Here is a 20,659-nt window from a genome sequence, read left to right as displayed (position 1 = left end):
CCTCCTTTCATGTTAAAGGATTCACAAAAGTAAAATTTTCTCGTATTTGTTGTTTTTGTGTTTTTCAAAAAACAAGCGACATTCAGACGGCCATAGCTCTGGAATGGAGGGTCGCGGCCGGCCATCTTTTCCCCCCCGTGCGTGTAATGAGCCGATCTCCGTGAGGAAGGAGGTCACGGAGAATATTCCATGATCTTTCTAAGGAACGGTAAACTCGCCGTTTTCGCTGGAAAGTGGACGGTAGACGGATGAATTAATTAATTAATTCCGTGGTAGTGAATGAGTTAACTGAATGCAGTTCCAACTCGTTACCAAATACTAGAGATCTGCAAGTGCAGCGTGTTCAAATCTAGGGGGGCTGGTCACGATTATGGCGTTTTACTCAACGATTAATTGTCGACTCAAATAATTGCGATCAACGATTTCAATGCGTTTCTGCTGTAGTTGAACGTTGGGACATTATGAATAAAAATGACATTTCACAGGGCAGATATGATTATGGCTATTTCCACTACACGAATAGTGGAAATAGCCGATCTACAAGCTCAAACGCGTCACGGTGTTTGAGCTTGTAGATCTGCTATTTTCACTTATTCTTTTTTTGTTTGAAAATATTTAGAAACATTTTCTAACAGGGAAATGATTATGACGATCATGCAAAAAAAAAAATTGGATTATCTCAAATAATTGCGATTAGGCAATTATGTAATTATTGTATAAAATGAGGCTACATTAACATTGTAACATTGTAATATCTCAGTGCGATGTGTATAACATTATGTGTGACTGGCAGAACCTTCTGTGTAGAGCACAGAGGGTGCACTGGCACAGAGGATGTGTATACAGTATATATTATGAACCTTCTGTGTAGGAGCACAGAGGGTGCACTGGCACAGAGGATGTGTATACAGTATATATTATGAACCTTCTGTGTAGGAGCACAGAGGGTGAACTGGCACAGAGGATGTGTATACAGTATAGGGGTGGGACGATAGTCATAAAAGTTTAGATCCATATTTATCGATCGATTCACTGTGCGTTTCCGAAGCAGTAGTCTCTGACTATTGCTCCGGAAGCAAAACATTGCATCCGGAGCTAGTGTCGCCTTCGCTACAGGCCGTTGGAAACACGCGTCTCCTCGGAAATATGGACAAAAAAAAAAAGAACAGAGATACAGGCGAAAGAAAAAAAACTACACGACGGCAACCGAATGACGCTAAATCCATTATTTCCGTATCCGTTTGTGCTACAGTTTTACTGCTCCCTTCGGATTCAAGATCAGACCGTGACGGTCTATAAAACAACATTAAGTAAAAACTCGGGATTTCTCGTTCTGGCACTGAGGGCATTCAGAAAAAACTCGGGATAACTCGGGGCTTGGCACTGAGAGAGTTGATATCGAGTTTTTCCGGCAGTATATCGATTATTTATCGCGGGAGAAAGTATGGCGATATCGATATATCGTCCCACCCCTAATACATTATATTATGAACCTTCTGTGTAGGAGCACAGAGGGTGCACTGGCACAGAGGATGACACAGCTGGATGTGGGACGACAGCTCTGCTCCGTCAAGGTCCTCCTCTGGCTCCTCGTCCAGCCACTCCAAGAGGTAGCGCACCTGGAGAGCGCACACACACACACACACACACACACACACACACACACACACACGCACAGAGACAGACAGACAAGCAACACAAGGTGTTGATTTTAACGCAAGATGGATCCTAAGTCAGGGATGTAATGGCCAGCTAAATAAAAAGGGAAAATAAGTAAGGATTCTTTAATCAGAAGTATTTTATTCAGCAGGTATATGTTTGTAGTTTTCAATGTGTTATCTGTGAGTCATTGTACAAACACAGTACAATAAAGAACAGAAACAAAGAAGGGAAGTACCAGGGCATTTCCTGATAAAAAGGATGGTTACACTCACTGTGTGTGTGTGTGTGTGTGTGTGTGTGTGTGTGTGTGTGTGTGTGTGTGTGTGTGTGTGTGTGTGTGTGTGTGTGTGTGTGTGTGTGTGTGTGTGTGTGTGTGTGTGTGTGTGTGTGTGTGTGTGTGTCAGGAAAAAGAGCAGTGTGCCCTACTAGAAATTGAGGGAATGCAAAACAGAGTTCCTGCTAAAAACAGAAAGTTAAATATCAGAGTCCATCAATAAGGTGCTTTAAAGGGCAAGACCACTTTGGTAGAGGTTTGGGTTGTGTAGTTACCTTGCCATGATGTAACTCCAAAGGTGGGCAAGAAATCAAAAATAATTGCTCCATTGATTAGAAATTGATAATTCAAAATATGCTCCTCATTGACTTACATTGTACGGTAAAACTGCTCTCAAAGTCACTCTTTTAGCACAAAAACGAACCCAAACAAAGTTGATTCAGACAATATACAGTAGAACATCACCAAACCCAGTACTGGTTTTTTTTTAAATAAAAATGTCAACTTCCTGTTGATTTTGCCATTTTTAATAAGTAGAAAACCCGGACTGGATCGGCGGATCCGGATCCAGATCTTCAAATAGTAAAATCAACAGGAAGTTGACATTTTTATTGAAAAAACAAACAGTACTGGGTTTGGTGATGTTCTATATTGTCTGAATCAGCTATGTTTGGGTTCATTTATGTGCTAAAAGAGTGACTTTGAGAGCTGTTTAACTGTACAATGTAAGTCAATGAGGAGCATATTTTGAATTATCAATTTCTAATCAATGGAGCAATTATTTTTGATCTATTGCCCACCTTTGGAGTTACATCATGGCAAGGTAACTACACAACCCAAACCTCTACCAAAGTGGTCTTACCCTTTAAGAAACAAACACTCACCATCTCCACATCTCCGTCAGCGACAGCACGGAGCAGCTTCTCCACCTGTCAATCAGCACAGGTAAAGACACCTTGTTTCACCTTTACTCCAGCACCAAAAACTATACTTGAGATAAATCAGTGTTAACCCATTAAGACCTGAGGCCGATTAAAAAAAAAATCTAAATCCTAACAGTTTTTTGAAAATAACGCAAACGATTATTTTCACGATTTCACGATTTTTCAAAAATAGCAGATCTACAAGCTCATAGCGCGGCACCGAGTGCCGCGCTATGAGCTTGTATATCTGCTATTTTTGAATAGCCAAAGAAATCTGTTTCTTTTCAAGATCTTTTTATTGGTTTTTAGTACAAGGCCCAGGGGCAAGCATACTGCACACACAAATCTTTTCATATTATATCACAAAAAAGACAAACAAAATGTACATGTACTACATACCCCTATCCCACCCTCCCCCCACCCTCAATCCCCAGGACAGTTGTAGGGAACAATCGTAAGAAAAAAAAATAGACATGAAAGGAAAACTAAAGGCACGACAATTAATCAAAGCAGATAGAATAGAGAAAAAAAGCAGATATATAAAAATAAAAATAAAACATTTTAGGTTTGCTGTGTGTTGCAGTCGCAGCAGGGATACGCCACACTATGCAGCCTGAGTGTTGTGGTAAAATATCATGAACGGACCCCAGGTCTTATAGAATGTTTTTCTCGGAGCCGGCTATTGAGAATCGCAACATCTCCAATTTAAGGCAAGACATTATAGAGCATCGCAGTTCCCGCCCACTTCCTGGTTTTTCGTGGTTCCCGGAAGGAACAACTCAATGCATTTTTCCCATTGACATTTCCAAAAATATTTATATCTATTAATTTAAGCCTCGAATCAAGCCATCATGACATGACATGAATCATGACCATAAAACGTTTGATTCTGTGATTATTTTCTTTTGAAAACGGCAAAACAAAGGGTATTTATTAAATATAGTATATCATATAATTAAATATAAAATTAAATAAATCACAGAAAAAAACGTTTTATGGTCATGATTCATGTCATGTCATGATGGCTTGATTCGAGGCTTAAATTAATAGATAAAAATATTTTTGGAAATGTCAATGGGAAAAATGCATTGAGTTGTTCCTTCCGGCACCATGAAAAACCAGGAAGTGGGCGGGAACTGCGATGCTCTATATCGCGAAGCCACTGAGTGAGCACGGGCGGGGCAGCATCCTTCCAGAGCCAAAGAAATCTAACGTGACACGGATGCGTTCCAGGTCTCAATTAATTCATCGACTAAAACTATGACAAAAAAAATGTTCGTGGACTACCTTTTTTCACAGAGGAAAACTAAATGAAAACTAAGCTATGATGACTAAATGTATTGACAATTTAAAACAAAATAAAAACCAGACTAAAATGGAGGGACTAGTGGAGAAGAGAGCCAGTAGAATAAGACGAGTCATTTCAGGCTTGGCTGCACACAGGTGTCATGCTCCGAAAATAGCCGATCTACAAGCTCTCAACGCAGGCGCGTTGAGAGCGTGTAGATCGGCTATTTACAGTTACTTTTCAGGATTAAAATTCAAAAAACGGCAAAAGCAGCACATCGACAAGCCTTGTCGATGCACCGAGTGCCGCGCTATGAGCTTGTAGATCTGCTATTTTTGAAAAATCTTTAAAATGTGTGCAAATCTTTGAATATATATATATTTTTTTAAAGCGAACATTGTTAACTCAAATCTTTGCTTCTGAGGGTCCATGGAACTACATATTTTGAGATGGGGGTCCGCGGCCAAATACATATCATTTTGGGGGTCCTTGACATGAAAAAGTTTGAGCACCACTGATTATAGCAACATAAGTAAAAAAAAAAGAACTGTTAGGATTTAGAAGACATTTGAAGAATCCACCAGGAGAAAAGATTTGAGTTACAAATGTTCAAAATAAAATTGCAAATCTACAAGCTCGTAGCGAGGCACTCGGTGCCACGCTACGAGCTTGTAGATCTGCTATTTTTTTTAATAGCCAAAGAAATCTTAAAATGACACAGATGCGTTCCCGGTCTTAACTCATTCAATGCCATGCTTATTTATGGCAGTTTGGCTCTTGAGTGCCACAGCCAAAATTCAATGTAAAAAAAAAAGTGCTTAGGAGCCGAGATACAGCCTTTTTCAGTAAGAAGTTAAACAAGAAGTGAATGGAGCAGCAAATCTTCAAATCATCATATCTTGGGTTCTGAACATGTTAAAAAAAACGTCTTAGACGTCATGTGGCGCTCAGGGCGTCAGGCCACGTGACGTCTTAGACGTCATGTGGCACTGAATAAGTTAACACATTGAGTGCCAGTCGCGTATATCTACACGAACCTACTTAATTGCGCAGCGTGCCAGTCGCGTAGATATACGCAAAGTGGTCTTTTTTTTTTATTTTTATTCACAGGTTGAAATTTCATTGTAGGCCTCGTTCGCCACGACACATTTCATTGTAGCACCACCGGAAGCGGAATTATTCTTCTCCGGAGATTTTCGTTGCCATCCGCCTTGTGTCCGCATTCTAAAGCGGACACAAAATCGCCATTTTCTCGGTTGTAGTTCTTCTCGTCGCTGATCACTGTTTGTGACGTGACGTCGTCCCAGATTGTTTTGATCGGCGAAAATTACGATGTGATACACGAGGGCGATGACTGATCGTCACCCAGACCATAGATTATAGAAGAGAACCTGTCCGTTTGTCCGTTATACCGTGTGAAAACCCGTTTATTTATCTATTTTGGACGAAAATGACTGGGGAAAAAAATCAAAAACCGGAAACGGAATCCAGGCCATGAAACCGGATGCAGATGTCCGTGAAGTAAGTGGAACTCGAGAATAACATTGAATATTAAGCAGCATAGCGCAATCAGAGATTAAACAATGAACGCGCGTCAAGCGCGTCGAACGCGTCGGCGGCCAACTGGACAAAGTAGCACTTGACGCGTTATCGCGTCGTCCGCAGTCAAAGAGTTAACATAAACCGTTGTAACTACAAGATGGCGGATGGCCTATCGAAATGGTTTTCGCTGGCCGACGCAGACGGATCGCCCCTGTGTGTTTACAAACAGTTTAACGTGCGATCTTAAGGAATTTAACGAGGTCTGTGGCGACGTGAAAAAAACAAAAAAAACAACAATAAAACGCTGGCACTGGTGAGTACATTATGAGATTAAACTCTGGCGTGGAATGTGTTCTTAATGGGTTAAAGTGCCTAGGAAGGCGTGTACCTCTCTGTGTCGGACCCGGTCGCCCTCGGGCTTGGCCTCAGAGTTGAGGGAAGAGGTGCTGGAGACCGACGACCGCCGGCTGCTGCAGTCAGACGCCTGGGGGGAGGGGTTTGAAGACTGGCAGGGACGAAGGTGAAGAAGAAGAAAGAGGGAGTCCCACACAGGAGAGAGGACAGAACAGTTTACATTTCTAACAATATGTACGTAGTATCTCATCAACACTAACTCACTATTTATTCTAATTTCTAGTACTCTATTAAACGACATAGGTTTGTATATTAAACCAGGGGTCTTCAACGTTTTCAGCCCAAGGACCCCCTCTCTGAGAGAGAGATGAAGCAGGGACCCCCCCACCATATATTGCATAAAACTGTAAAAGCTAAAAGCTTTTTCGTAGATGTTGTATTCATGTTACTGTGTGGATTTTCAGACATTTAACCACTTAAACAGTCGATACTTAGTAAACTTTCACTCTGTACTTAGTCTGCTTTTTTCCCCCCCTCTCTTTGCCGAAAATAGCAGATCTACAAGCTCACAACGCCTCGCGCTGCGAGGCGTTGAGAGCTTGTAGATCGGCTATTTTCGGCTTAAGTTGTCCTTAGAATTGGGATGCTAGGGTTGAAGTGGTTAATGTAAAAAACTAAGTTCATATCACACAATGATTTGGTGGACCCCCTGTAGTAGCTCTGAGGACCCCCTAGGGGTCCTGGACCCCCTGTTGAAGACCCCTGTATTAAACTAAGATGAAACTATATAGGTTTGGATGTATTCATTATTATTAAAATATTTGAACATGTTACACACACACACACACACACACACACACACACACACACACACACACACACACACACACACACACACACACACACACACACACACACACACACACACACACACACACACACACACACACACACACACACACACACACACACACACAAATTTGTGAAATAAAAACACATTTACAGTCAAATAAATTGGCACAGAAAGCGAATTCAATAAAATGAAAAATCTAAAATCTATTAAATTAAATGAACTATACCTGGGGGGATAGGGGGAAAGGGGAGGTGGGTAAAGAATGGCTAAATTGCAACGGTAGGTTTGGAAATCTAGTCTTTGTTTTGAGTAAACACTCAAAGAGTAAAATACTCACGTCGATGCTGCCCTTTCGCCGGTGAGAGCCGTTCTGCGTCGACTCCAACAACATCAGAATCTACACAGCAGAGAAATGGCTTTGAGAACATGGTTTGGGACTGATCACTTTCTACTGATAAAACTAACACTCTGCACTGTGTAATCATTCATATGTTTACCGTTCCTATACAGCAGGGGGCTCAGATGCACCACCTCACACTACGTTCAAACTTAGCCTAGTTATAGCTTAATCCATTAAATCCGGGGACGCATCTCTGTCATTTTAGATTTCTTTGGGCTATTCAAAAATAGCAGATCTACAAGCTCATAGCGCGGCACCGAGTGCCGCGCTATGAGCTTGTAGAACTACAGCAAATGTGTGCAAATCTTTGAATATATATTTTTAAAGTGAACATTTGTAACTAAAATCTTTACTTCTGGGGGGTCCCTACAACAAAAATATTTTACAAATCTTCGCTTAAAAACAAATATATTTAAAGATTTGCACAAATTTTCACGATAAAAAAAAAAAATTGCAGATCTACAAGCTTGTATAGCTGCTATTTTTGAATAGCCAAAGACATCTAAAGTGACACAGATACTTTCCCGGCTAAATGGGTTAAATGGCTTTTTAAAAAGCCATTTAAGCTATAACTAGGCTAAGTTTGAACTTAGTGTGAGGTGGTGCAACTGGCCCCCAGGATAGTTGCTTGTTATTTTTGCAGTATTTGTGAACTTGCTTAAATTGTCGAGTTGCTTTATTGACCATATGGTCTCTGTCGGGTGGAAACCTCATACGTCCAAAACTGTTGCTTTTCAGGATTCAAATTCAACGCTGTAGTATTATGATCAAGTAGGGCGTTCATTTACGAAAAAACGCAAAAAGTTAAAGGCATACTAGGTAACGTTTTCAACAAAACTAAAGTTAAATTGTATATCTTTTGTGAGTGGCAAAAGTTTCACAACACCCACTCCATGAATTTCACCCCCGGAAGCCTTTTATTTATATATTTTATATTGAACGTGGACTGGGGGGACTTTCCCGGGAAAATGACGTCATCTGGCCGGAAAACGGAGGCGGAAATGCACTGGTTTCCTGTTTGGCCAGGAACTACCGCAACGGTTTCCTGTTTGGCCAGGAACTACCGCGCTAATAACAAAAAGGAACCTCACGCTGATTTTAAGAGAATGTAGGATTAGAAGATCGAAAAAGAACAGAAAAAGAAAGCACAGCTCATGGTAACTAATGCTCCACTGGCTAAGAGAAACGATCCGCAGATAGTATAAAACAATTAAAAGAACGCTTTTTGAAACGCTTCCGGCTTCCGGTGAAAACAAATGGAATTCTGGGTAATCGAGGACTACGGAAATTGTATGCAGTGACGGTAGTGACCAGCAGAGGTTGCTAAAAATCGTTATTTGTGAATCTGCATTGTACAACTTTAAAATATGCTATAATATATGACAGTGACGATATTCGCACGGCAGCCATTTTGCTCTCAAGGATATGCCCCTAACCATCCATGTCCCATGGAATGATTAACTAATAGGCTGCCCCGAAGAGATGAAGTTATAGGGTCTCAAAGTTCAAGGTCACGACTGACTGAGAGACGTAGAACAAGAGACGTTGGTGTGGACAGGGTTTTCTCCCCCAGTTGCGTATTCTTTTAAAATCAGCTGTTGTCCCACAAATTCCTTGGGCTTGTTGTAGGCTTGTGGGAGACGTAGCCGACTGATCCTCTTACCTTGCTTTAGGGTCTTTAACCATTATTTTTATACTTTGGCTATTTGGCACCGAGTGCCGCGCTACGAGCTTGTAGATCTGCTATTTTTTTTTAAATCGTGAAAATTTGTGCAAATCTTTGAATATAAATATTTTTTTAAATGGAACATTTTTAACTCAAATCTTTGCTTCTGGGGGGTCCCTGGAACAACGTAATTGAGATGGGGGTCCGCGGCCAAATACGAATAATTTGGGGGCTCATTGACATGAAAACGTTTTATTCCAGGGACCCCCAGAAGCAAAGATTTGAGTTAAAATTGTAGTTTAAAAAAATATACATATTAAAAGATTTGCACAAATTTTCACGATAAAAAATAAATAAATAGCAGATTTACAAGCTCATAGCGCGGCACTCGGTGCTGCGCTATGAGCTTGTATATCTGCTATTTTTGAATAGCCAAAGTATAAAATAATGGTTATTATAGGCTATAGCTAAGAATCTAAAATGAGAGATTCATTCCTGGATTGAGTGGGTTAAGCAAACATGAGTGGCCACGTCCATCTAGGGGTTCTGATTTAACAGATTATAAAAAACGATTATGAATTGATTCATCGAGCAGCATGAATGAACTGTGAAGTCCCAAAAAAGTCTGCTACGGTTAACCACTTTCAGCCTGGCATGCCTATTTGGGACACCATCCATTAAAGCATGTGAATCACTGGTTTCTTTCAAAATTGTCCTGAAAAAAATCTTGCAGTTCGGCTATGTTCACAATATTTATCTGTGAAACCCAGTCAAACTAAATGTAATGCCTACAATTCCAAGTGCTTATCAGGGTGGGGGGGGTCCCCAGTTCAAATAGGATTATTTTGAGGGGGGCCTGACGAGTTTGGGAACCCTTGGTGTAGTGTGTGATTGAATACATACCTTGGAGTTGAGGGCACACTGCACCGGGGTGTCCTTGTGCTTGTTGTGGATGGAGGTGCTGGCTCCGTTCTCCAGCAGCACCTGGATGATGCCCTCGTACCCCCAGCGGGCGGCGATGTGCAGCGCCGTGTCTCCCTTGTCGTTCTGGATGTTGAGGCGACAGGTGTGCAGGTCGTAGTACACCAAGGCCTTCACACACTGGAAGGACCACACACACACACACACACACACACACACACACACACACACACACACACACACACACACACACACACACACACACACACACACACGCACACACACACACGTCACCTAGAACACTGTTTTCCTTGTCTGGCTCATGTTCCATCTTGCATTCATCAGGCATTTCATTATATCGTTGCTGTCGGGCAGAAACCTCTTACAATATAATCAGTGACCGATTACTTTTTTAACACATCGAGTGCCATAAACGGTCCGGACCGTTTTTGAGGATCCAAACGAGAAGTGCCGAAAACGGTCCGGACCGTTTTTGACCCAATTCTATTTTTATACGAGTGGCCCACGTGGGGCGCTAAAACGAAACTTTGACATCACCCAAGGAGTTTCTGAGAAGAAGAGGCTGGATGTGGCTCCATGTCAAAAATCCTTCCGGTCGGCGTTTTCAATGTTATCTCCTTGACTAAAAGCTTAATATCTCCATTTCTTTTTAACGTGGTGGAAACGAGCCGTTTTCGATCGGCGATCACGCTGCAATGGAGGATCGCGTTGGAAATATTATTGTTCCAGGCGTTAGTCGGGACCCTCCGCCGTCTCGCACGCACGCTTTGTTTACATGCACTTCCGTGTCGGGGCTTCTACAGCACGAAACGTATAACGCAAGTGGATGGAAGAAATGCAGGCACTCAACGTATAATATTTTAATAAACCTCTGGCACCCAATGTGTTAACATCCCCCCCCCCCAAAAAAATGTTTTTTTTGCCAATTCCTGATTTCCGCACAAACTTGTGTAGTCTTGTCACTGCTAACCCCTACTAGTCGGTCTTCTGACTTATTGGTCCTATAGGGATGGTGTTGAAACACATGCCACCTCCGATCCACAGGGAAATCGGCTGCCTCCTCTTCATCACCTGACAGTGAGAAGGAGCTTCACCAGGAGGACGTATGGGGAGGAACACCCTATTCCTCATCGTTCAGCACCCCTGATGACAGGTGTCCTGTAGGAGTTTGCTGGTGCAGTGGCGAGGAATGCCCTTGCCACTCCCCCGTCTGGCTTCCTTCCTCGTGCCGGGTTCAGTGGTGGAAAAAGTACTCACATTTTTCACTTAAGTAAAAGTATCAATACTGCAATGTAGAAGTACTCCGTTACAAGTAAAAGCCCGGAATTAAAAATTCACTTGAGTAAAAGTACAAAAGTATTGGCATCAAAATGTACTTAAAAGTACCAAAAGTAAAAGTACTAAAATGTTTGAAAATAGCAGATCTACAAGCTCACAACGCGTCGCATCGCGACGCGTTGTGAGCTTGTAGATCGGCTATTTTCAAATAGCCTATGTATAAAATAGGGCTAAAGTGGTAAATGTATGTTTTATAATATCATAATTTATATCTGAAAAGTAACTAGTAACCAAGGTTTTCAAATAATTGTAGTGGAGTAAAAGTACAATATTTGCCTCTGAGATGTAGTGGAGTAGAAGTAAAAGTATTGGAAATTGGAAATACTCAAGTAAAGTACAAATACCTCAAAATGTTACTTAATTACAGTACTTAAGTAAATGTACTTCGTTACTTTCCACCACTGGCCGGGTTTATCCGAAACATTCTCAACCGTGACACACGGCATGTGCTTTGTACAAAGCAAGAGTGCCAAGTACAGCGGTGTAGCTCAAGAAAACGCTTTGTGGACACAGCCACTTCATGCCAAGACATTTCTGAAGCATCATCATCATAACCTTTATTTCAGCTCTGAGTACAGTTGAGGAGCAGGCCCCCATTTTCAATGTACGGTAGCTGAGATAAAAGCTAAAGTAGCAGATTGTTTCAGATCGTTTCGCGCCACGTTTCAAGCTTGTACGTTTGATGCTTTTGTGGAACACTGTAGTATGATCAAGTACAATTACATTAATTAAAAAAAAAAAAAAAAAAATGGAATATGGACTCCATATTCTAACTTTTTGTGTTTTTTCGTAAATTAACCTCTGATCTCCAGGAGATCCTCCAGAGAGGTTTCTGCCCGGCAGCAACGAAATGTGATGGATGGGGAAATGTGGTGAAAGGAGAGACGTGGCGTTTTGAACGTGTGACTTACGTCCTCGTGTCCGTACATGCAGGCCAGGTGCAGAGGGGTGTTGCCGCTGTTATCCTGAGCGTCCGTGTTGGCCTTGTAGTGCAGCAGCAGCAGCTGGCAGGGAATCAAAGACGCCGCATGAAAACCATTGTTTTCCACACCGTAGCCATAGTGCTGACATCACACACTCTTCAGTTTTTATCAGTTTTTAGTTTGTTATTGTACTAAATGGTGTAGTCAGGGGAGAGATTCAATAAGCTCAGAAAAATAGAGAAAATTGAGAAAAAGAAAAGAAAAAGAGCCTTGTTAGAAAAACAAAACAGAAAAACAAATAAAAAAGAAACAAAACAAACAGGACAATTTGGCAGACATATTCACATCGGGTGCCAAACACGGTCTGAACCGTGTTTTCACAGAGTAGCGCTTTGGTGCCAAACACGGTCTGAACCGTGTTTTCAGTCTTTTAGTTTTTTGTTTTTTTTTCCACACGGGAGGGGCTGGAGCAGCTCTGGAATCACCCACGGTGATTCTGAGAAGGAAAGGACAGATGGATCACCGTGTCAAAAAACATGGCTCCCATCCGCCTCCGTTCTATCTCCTTCTCTAAAACCCCTATAACTCCGAAAACGACTAATTTTGTATGTACGATCGCTGCGCCATTGTTACTCGTGTGAGAGATGTTATCGTTCCAGGCGTTAGCCAGGACCATCGGGCAAAATGGAGGCATGCTTTTTTTCACATGGAATGCACGTCGTGGAGTCTACAGTTTAAACAGCGCTGCGCAGCTCAACGGTGAGATTTTGGCACCGAACGTAATCTGTTATTATAAAATGCTGGCACCCGATGTGTTAAACAACAGATTTTTTTTTTTTTTTTCAAATATCAGGACATTCACTTGGAAACAGAATATATATATACTAGTGATGTGCGGGTCGGGTTTTTTCATGACCCGCCCCGCCACGGAACCCAACCCGCCTCAACCCGCCCCGCGAACCCATATATAAATCTATGGCTCAACCCGCCCGCGACCCGCGGTAAAAAAAAAACGGTAAAATCATGAAGGAAAATAATCTTCAAGTATACACCCCAAGTGTATTCAAACTGTTTTATTGTTATTATTCTTATTCTTATTAGGAATAAAGACAAAACAAGAGCATGTTATTTTTTTTATTTTTTTTGCGTGTGAGAGCGGCTGACCCGCTAACCCGTAGCCCGCATAATTGCCTCTGAAATCCTGACTCGACCCACCCGCGCCGCGGGTTGACCCGCGGGTTACGGGTCGGCCCGCTCATCACTAATATATACATATAAGTATAATACAAGATTACCGCTTAAACCCCAGCATCCGTATTGTGGGGAAAGCTTTCGCACAAAATAGCAGATCGTCAAGCTTGTGGATGGTCTATTTTCTACGAAGGCTTTCTCCACAATCACAAAAAACTGAAAAGACACTAGCATAGAGCCCTGAGGGACTCTGGTCAACCATATAGGGTTTAAGTGATTAAGTTAATATCGACGTGTCCACCTCATTAATTAAAGGCTCATGAGAAAACCCATCGACATGATCAATACGAGGAATTGATCCTAAGAGAGTAAGTAGGTAAAGTTTATAAAAACGTAATAATACCGTGACTCCCTGGTAACCTTTCTGACAGGACAGGTGGAGGGGGGTGAGGGCGTGGTAATCTGTGGCGCTGACCGTAGCTCCCTTTGACACCAGCAGGTCGATGAGCAGCGCCTGACCTTCAACACAACACAACACCACACACACACACACACACACACACACACACACACACACACACACACACACACACACACACACACACACACACACACACACACACACACACACACACACACACACACACTTCTACTTTCCATATCCTTGTTGTCGGGCAGAAACCTCTTATCTCCAATTCCAACTTGTAGTGTTATTTGTTGTAAATGAACGCCCTACTTGGTCATACTACATCAGGGGTGATGTAGAGGGTCACTATATATTTCCACACTCACTCCAGAGGGACACACTGTATAATACTGTCGGGCAGACACCTCTTATCTCTGTAAATTAACTTTTTTTTTCCGCAAAAAAAATGCCGTACTTTGTCATTCTGTCAAACAAAAGTAACAAAAATAGTAGATCTACAAGCTCAAAACGTGTCGCAGTCCGACGCGTTTTGAGCTTGTAGATCTGCTATTTTTGCTTTTTTTTTTTTTGAATCCTGAAACATTTGTATTTAATTTCTAATGCATTTAGTTATACTTATGTTAAACTTTATGAACTTAAATACAAATACATTGGACATAAAAAAAACTGTTGATTTTTATACTAGTCATTAAAGGAGTAGTTCACCCAAAAAATAACTTATTTTCTATCAATTGCACACCCCATGAAGCCTTGAATCCATGGATTTGTTTTTGTTTTTGTGGCATTCCTAAGCTAATAATTTGATTCCCGTCTCTTACCGACTAATGTATCCGGTAGGAGACACAAAGTAGATTATTTGGGTCTCCTACCGGAAATACACCCGGTCATCAAATTATTGGCTTAGGAATGCCACAAAAACTACAATAAATCCATGAATTCAAGTCTTCATGGAGTGTGCAATTGATAGGAAATAAGTCATGTTTTGGGTGAACTCCTCCTTTAAGCTACTAATATAGACTGAAGTAATTAAAGCGTTTTGAATTTGCGTTTTGAATTTGAATCCTTAAAAGTAACAGTTTTGTAATGAGGTTTTTCTACCCGACAAGAGACGATTATGACCAGCAGCTGTAGATCAGAACCCGTTACACCGACATTCAGACGTTCTCAATAAAGCGTTCGTTTAATCAATCAATAAATCAATCCATCCTGCAGCTGCCACTCACCACTGATAGCAGCAACGTGGAGCGGGGTGTATCCTCGGTCGTCTCTGGAGAAGGGCGTTACGATGGACGGGTCGTTCAGTCGCCTGGAGAATCATCCACACGGAATCGGAATAAAAATCACTTCAATGAGAAAAGGTATAATAACCAAGTACAGTACATACCTGTGGTGAACCAAGGGCTGGGCAGTATATTATCCATATTACGATCCATATTGATGTTGTCATAGGAGACTAGATCGTCTGGGATTCTCATATTGTGATATTGTGATGTGACAAAAGTGTTGTATTTTCCTGGTTTTAATCACTTAACCCATTAAGACCTGAGGCGATTCTTAAAAATGTTTTCTAAATCCTAACGTTTTTTTGAAAAGAAATTTAAAAAAAAAAGTTTTCAAGATTTTTCAAAAATAGCAGATATACAAGCTCATAGCGCGGCACTCGGTGCCGCGCTATGAGCTTGTATATCTGCTATTTTTGAATAGCCAAAGAAATCTAAAGTGACACAGATGCGTTCCAGGTCTCAATGGGTTAAGACAATTTATATTATCGTCACAATATCTATATTGAGGTATAATATGGTTAAAACTATTATTTGTATTTGATTTTGTCCATATCGCCCCAGCCCTTAATACATACACTTTTGCTGTTTTTGTTGAGTGCAATTTTCTTTTAATGCTCTAGTTTTTCTTTTCTTTCTCTCTTTTATGTAAAGCACTTTGAGCTGCATTTGAAGTCATGAAAGGTGCTATACAAATAAAGTTGTTTATTTATATTATTATTATTATTATTATTATTATTATTATTATTATTATTATATGCTGACATGTGGTAAAAACCACATGATGATGGGGTCTCATACACACAAAGACATAGTGTATGTGTGTGTACATATGACTATATATTCTACACATTCAACATTCAAGTTCTATGAGAGGCATAAGCAGCATACAGAAGGGCAACAGGAAGAGAAAAGGGGAAATAACACAGGCTGGTGGATTCCACTGTAAAGGAAGTGTTTTGATGCTCTTATTTACAGCAGTGATACCATCAAAAGGATGATGTAGCACAAGCTGAAAAGGACAACTGATTCTTGAGAATTAGTATTCTGTCTGTCTGTCTATATCAGACAGACAAACTGTCAAACGTTTTCGTGTCAAGGACCCCCAAATTGATACATATTTGGCCGCGGACACACATCTGAAAATGTTTTGTGCCAGGGACCCCCCAGAAGAGAAGATTTATGTGAGAAAAAAAAATAGTAGATGTACAAGCTCGCAGCGTGGCACGCACTGTGAGCTTGTAGATCTGGAACCCAGAACCCAGATCTAGAACCCCCCCAAGGACCCCACTTACAGAACAAATGGTCTGTCTGTCTGTCTGTCTGTCTGTTTATGTCCTTTGTACAAGGCACTATTCTACTTCTGTTTATGTGGACATAAAAAATATTTCATGTGTGTGTGTGTGTGTGTGTGTGTGTGTGTGTGTGTGTGTGTGTGTGTGTGTGTGTGTGTACGCACCCAGAGAGGTGGAGCTCACAGTGGTCACATGAGCACAGAGGGTGACACAACCTAACCTCCTCGTCGCCCTCACTCTCACTCAGCAGACGTTGGACCTCCGCCTCGTTGCCATTGGCTATGTGCTGCCACACACACACACACACACACACACACACACACACACACACACACACACACACACACACACACACACACACACACACACACACACACAGTGTTTAAATAAAATACACCCATCTTGAAGCGGGAATATATTAAAAGACATATTCAACTGCTGCAGAGTTTAAAGGTAATTTACCACCTGCTGGGCTTTTCAACTCTGATTAAACACTTAAGGCCTATTTTATACCATTTTAAGACATACATAACCACATAACAGAAAAAACAAAAAGCTAAACCTAAAAGAGTGGCTTTGAGAGCTGTTTTGCTGTGCAATGTAAGTCAATGAGGAGAATAATTATTTTTGGAATATCAATGTCTAATCAACGGAGCAAGATATCTCCCCAATATTAGCAGTTACATCCTGGCATGGTAACTACACAACCCAAATCTCTACCAAAGTGTCCTTGTGCGTTAAGAGTTTCAGGTAAACCGCTTTATATTTCAACAACTGCAAACATTATATTGTAATCGTAGGAACCATGGCGGATGTGGTTAAAAAAACATTTTCATGACAAGAACCCACAAATTGATACTGTATGTATATTTGGCTGCGGACACACACTTGAAAAGATCTACAAGCTCACATTCTAGATGGGCTATATTTAAAATAGCTGAAAAACAAAACAGCACATAACCCATTAACCCATTAAGACCTGAGGCCGATTCTACGAATGCCTTCTAAAGGAGTAGTTCTCAAACTTTTTATGGTCAAGGACCCCCAAAATGATGATGTATTTGGCCTCCATATTGTGACCAGGGTCCCCCAGAAGAGAAGATTTGTGTTAAAAAATTAAAAAATTATTCAAAATCTTTCAAACACAATTAAAAGAATAGCAGATGTACAAGCTCGCAGCGCGGCACGAAGTGATGCGCTGTGAGCTTGTATATCTGCTATTTTTTTTATAGATAATGATAATGATAATGATAATGATAATGAATGATAATGAATGATAATGAATGATAATGATAATGAATGTATTTATATAACGCTTTTCCAAACAAGGTTACAAAGTGCTTTACAGATAAAAGAGCAGCATAATAACCACACAGCTTAAAACAGCGTACATAAAAGCAACACATAAAATCAATAGGTAACATAATTAAAACAATTAACAGAGAAGAAAAAACAATTAAAAACTGATCATACAAAAGCTGAAAACAAAAGGCTAAAACAGAAGAAAAAAAGGAAGACACTGATTTAGCTGGCCTCAGCTCTACGGGCGGGGCATTGATTCCAAAGCGTGGGCGCCCGGACGGCGAAAGCCCGATCGCCCCGGGGCGACGAGGTGAGACGAGGGGACTTTAAGGAGAGCCTTACCCGTGGATCTAAGGCGGCGCCCAGGTCCATAGGGGGGCAGCAAGTCTTTGACGTAGCCGGGGGCCAGTCCCTGCCGGGCTTTAAAAGTTATCAGTAAAATCTTAAAATCTATTCCGAATCTAACAGGTAAACCAGTGCAGTGCAGCTAGGATGGGTGTAATGTAATGTGATCACGTTTCTTAGTGTTGGTTAGTAGTCTGGCAGCTGAATTCTGTACCAGTTGGAGCAGCCGCTGCTTTTAACTCTCTGCCTGCCAACATTTTTTTATAAACGTTTCTTTTTTAAATCAAAAACAAAATAAAAACAAATCTAAAATTATTCTTTATTTCTTTGGTTTTTCCGTTTTTCCGTTCGTCACAAAGAACCAGGAGATAACATTTTCCAAAAAGTTGCTGCTCCATTCACTTCAATGTTAAAAAATAAACGGAAAAATAAATAAAAATTTTCATATGTTTTACCATGTAAACGGCTGGCAGTTTTTGAGTACTATTTTTGAAAAACCCTGGCAGTTTAAGAGCTAAATGTCGGCGATAGTTCGGTCTTCTTTCACTTTCTCCACGCCCTTTGGTGCCCCCCCGCCCCCTGCCCTGTGCTAAAGCACCTACAGCCCGTGCGTTAAGCCAGGGGCTGGGCCCGGTGCAGGGCTGGGTGTTTTTCTTTTTTCTTTTTTCTTGGCTTGGCCGCGGCCCCAGACTGCCCAGCTATGGCATCTTGCCAGAAGTGCCAGACCGTCCAATCCGGGCCTGCGGGAAATAGCTTTTTTTTTTACAGAGGCCAGAGTATAAAGAATTACAGAAGTCCAAACGTGATGAAATGAAGGCGTGAATGACCTTTTCTAGGTCTAGGTATGCGTGACATTGGAAGATAAGCTACTAAGCTCTGACTGGAGTGAAAAGTTAGGGGGACCAACAATGATTATTGATCATTTTGAGCCATCCATTCCTTCTCTGAGAGGCATGGGAGTAAGTTACTCATATTGCCCGCTGTGCCGGGTTCTAGAAGCATTCTATAGCAGCGTTGTGGGACTCACCTCAAACAAACAGTCTATGGGGGTAGCAGCGTTCTGGGAGAGAAGGCTCATCTTCTGCCTGAACAAGGCCTTGTCTTTCAGGTCCCCCAAGCCCTGCAAGGAGAAGAGGTCCAGAGCATTGACTAGTAGTGGCATGAACCTGTGGCTGTTCTTGGCAAGTTCAATGTCCTTTCATTGCCACAAAAAGATACGCTGATGTTTGTTGTGTCAGTAAGCAGCTTATTAGGCTGTCACTTAAGTTAAGACGATTAATTGTCATACAAATAATTGCGATTGAATTGTGTTCTTGGGCATTGATCATTGGAACATATGAATACAAATTCAATTTCTCAAAAAATTGCACAGGGCAGATATGACAAATAACTGAAATACAATTTTAAATAAAAACTAAGCTATGATGACTAAAACTAAGACTAAATAAAAACCAGACTAAAATGTTTATTTTTGGTTGCGTCTAGGGTGTGCATGCTGAAAATAGCCGATCTGCGTTGTGAGCTTGTAGATCTGCTATTTTCAGCATGCAACCAAGTGTAAAATCAGCCATTACTACACCATCAAGGCACCGCCACGATACATTTTAGTCGGCTAAATTCAACTGTAGATTTAGTCGACTATCCTATGATATTTAGTCGACTGAAACTAGACAAAAACTAAAACATTTCAGGTGACTAAAATATGACTAAAACTAAATGGAATTTGATTCAAAAGACTATGACTAAAACTAATTTAGCAAAATTTGCTCTCAAAATCAACACTACTCCATAGTCTATGGTATGACCCGCCAATGAAAGGAATTGAACCAAGCCTTCCAGTGTCTGTGTGTGTGTGTGTGTGTGTGTGTGTGTGTGTGTGTGTGTGTGTGTGTGTGTGTGTGTGTGTGTGTGTGTGTGTGTGTGTGTGTGTGTGCGTGTGACCCACCGTGTGTTCCTGACTCAGGTTGCCCTGGCTGATGTACTCCACGGCGGCCTCAAAGCTGGTCAGACAGTAGCTGAGCTCATCCTTGCTGGAGCCACTGGAGTGGCTGAAGCGGAAGTTCTTGATGTAACTCAGGTTGGCCATCCTACAGAAAGAGCTCTTGGTTACACCTCTTATAGCACAGCTGAACACAGGGAGGTTCCCATCGATTCAGCTCTGGTGGCAGTGATAACCCCCATCTATAATATATGAAACCCCCCAAAAATATATCGTCGTTGACGGGCAGAAACCTCTTATCTCCATCCATATCAGTGACCTCAACCGCCAAACGCTGAGGAATGGACGTATCTGCTCAGAGGCCCGTCAGCAAATAGTCAGCTCTGTAACCAGCCGGAAACGAGCAGAACCAGACACGCGGAAATCTCAAAGTCATCAACGGTTTACCGAGATTTTAACTCGACCAGGAGACGTAAAGGAAAATCTGATGATTTACATGGGAAAAAAGAACTCACATCTGTAAACAGTGCGATAAAGGTTTCGGTAAGTTAAGTCCACCTGAAGAGACACCAGCGTGTCCACACCGGAGAAAAACCTTTCCACTGTAAACTATGTGACAAGAGTTTCAGTCAGATGGAAAGTCTGAAGAAACACCAGCGTATCCACACTGGAGAAAGACCTTTCCTCTGTCAATATTGTGACAAGACTTTCAGTG

General features: G+C 41.4%; 1 protein-coding gene across 1 annotated transcript in view; it reads right to left on the bottom strand.

Moving 5' to 3' along the window:
- ankrd27 (ankyrin repeat domain 27 (VPS9 domain)) overlaps nt 1-20,659 on the bottom strand; it is a gene marked incomplete at its 3' end in the record, with an annotated part of 58,252 nt that overhangs the window by 12,788 nt on the left and 24,805 nt on the right. Inside the window, exons 11-21 of the mRNA XM_080437285.1 lie at nt 19,951-20,092; nt 19,033-19,125; nt 16,523-16,644; nt 15,007-15,089; nt 13,760-13,875; nt 12,154-12,246; nt 9,866-10,063; nt 7,234-7,293; nt 6,078-6,194; nt 2,821-2,865; nt 1,494-1,619 (exon numbers count right to left, since the gene is read on the bottom strand). Of these exons, the coding sequence (XP_080293411.1) occupies nt 1,494-1,619; nt 2,821-2,865; nt 6,078-6,194; nt 7,234-7,293; nt 9,866-10,063; nt 12,154-12,246; nt 13,760-13,875; nt 15,007-15,089; nt 16,523-16,644; nt 19,033-19,125; nt 19,951-20,092 (1,195 nt within the window). The remainder of the gene's footprint in view (nt 1-1,493; nt 1,620-2,820; nt 2,866-6,077; nt 6,195-7,233; nt 7,294-9,865; nt 10,064-12,153; nt 12,247-13,759; nt 13,876-15,006; nt 15,090-16,522; nt 16,645-19,032; nt 19,126-19,950; nt 20,093-20,659) is intronic.

Source organism: Gymnoscopelus braueri, assembly GCF_963280865.1.
Source record: "Gymnoscopelus braueri genome assembly, chromosome: 9".
NCBI lineage: Eukaryota > Metazoa > Chordata > Actinopteri > Myctophiformes > Myctophidae > Gymnoscopelus > Gymnoscopelus braueri.
Note: the sequence above shows the minus strand (reverse complement) of the source record. Positions and strands in the feature narration are given on the sequence as shown.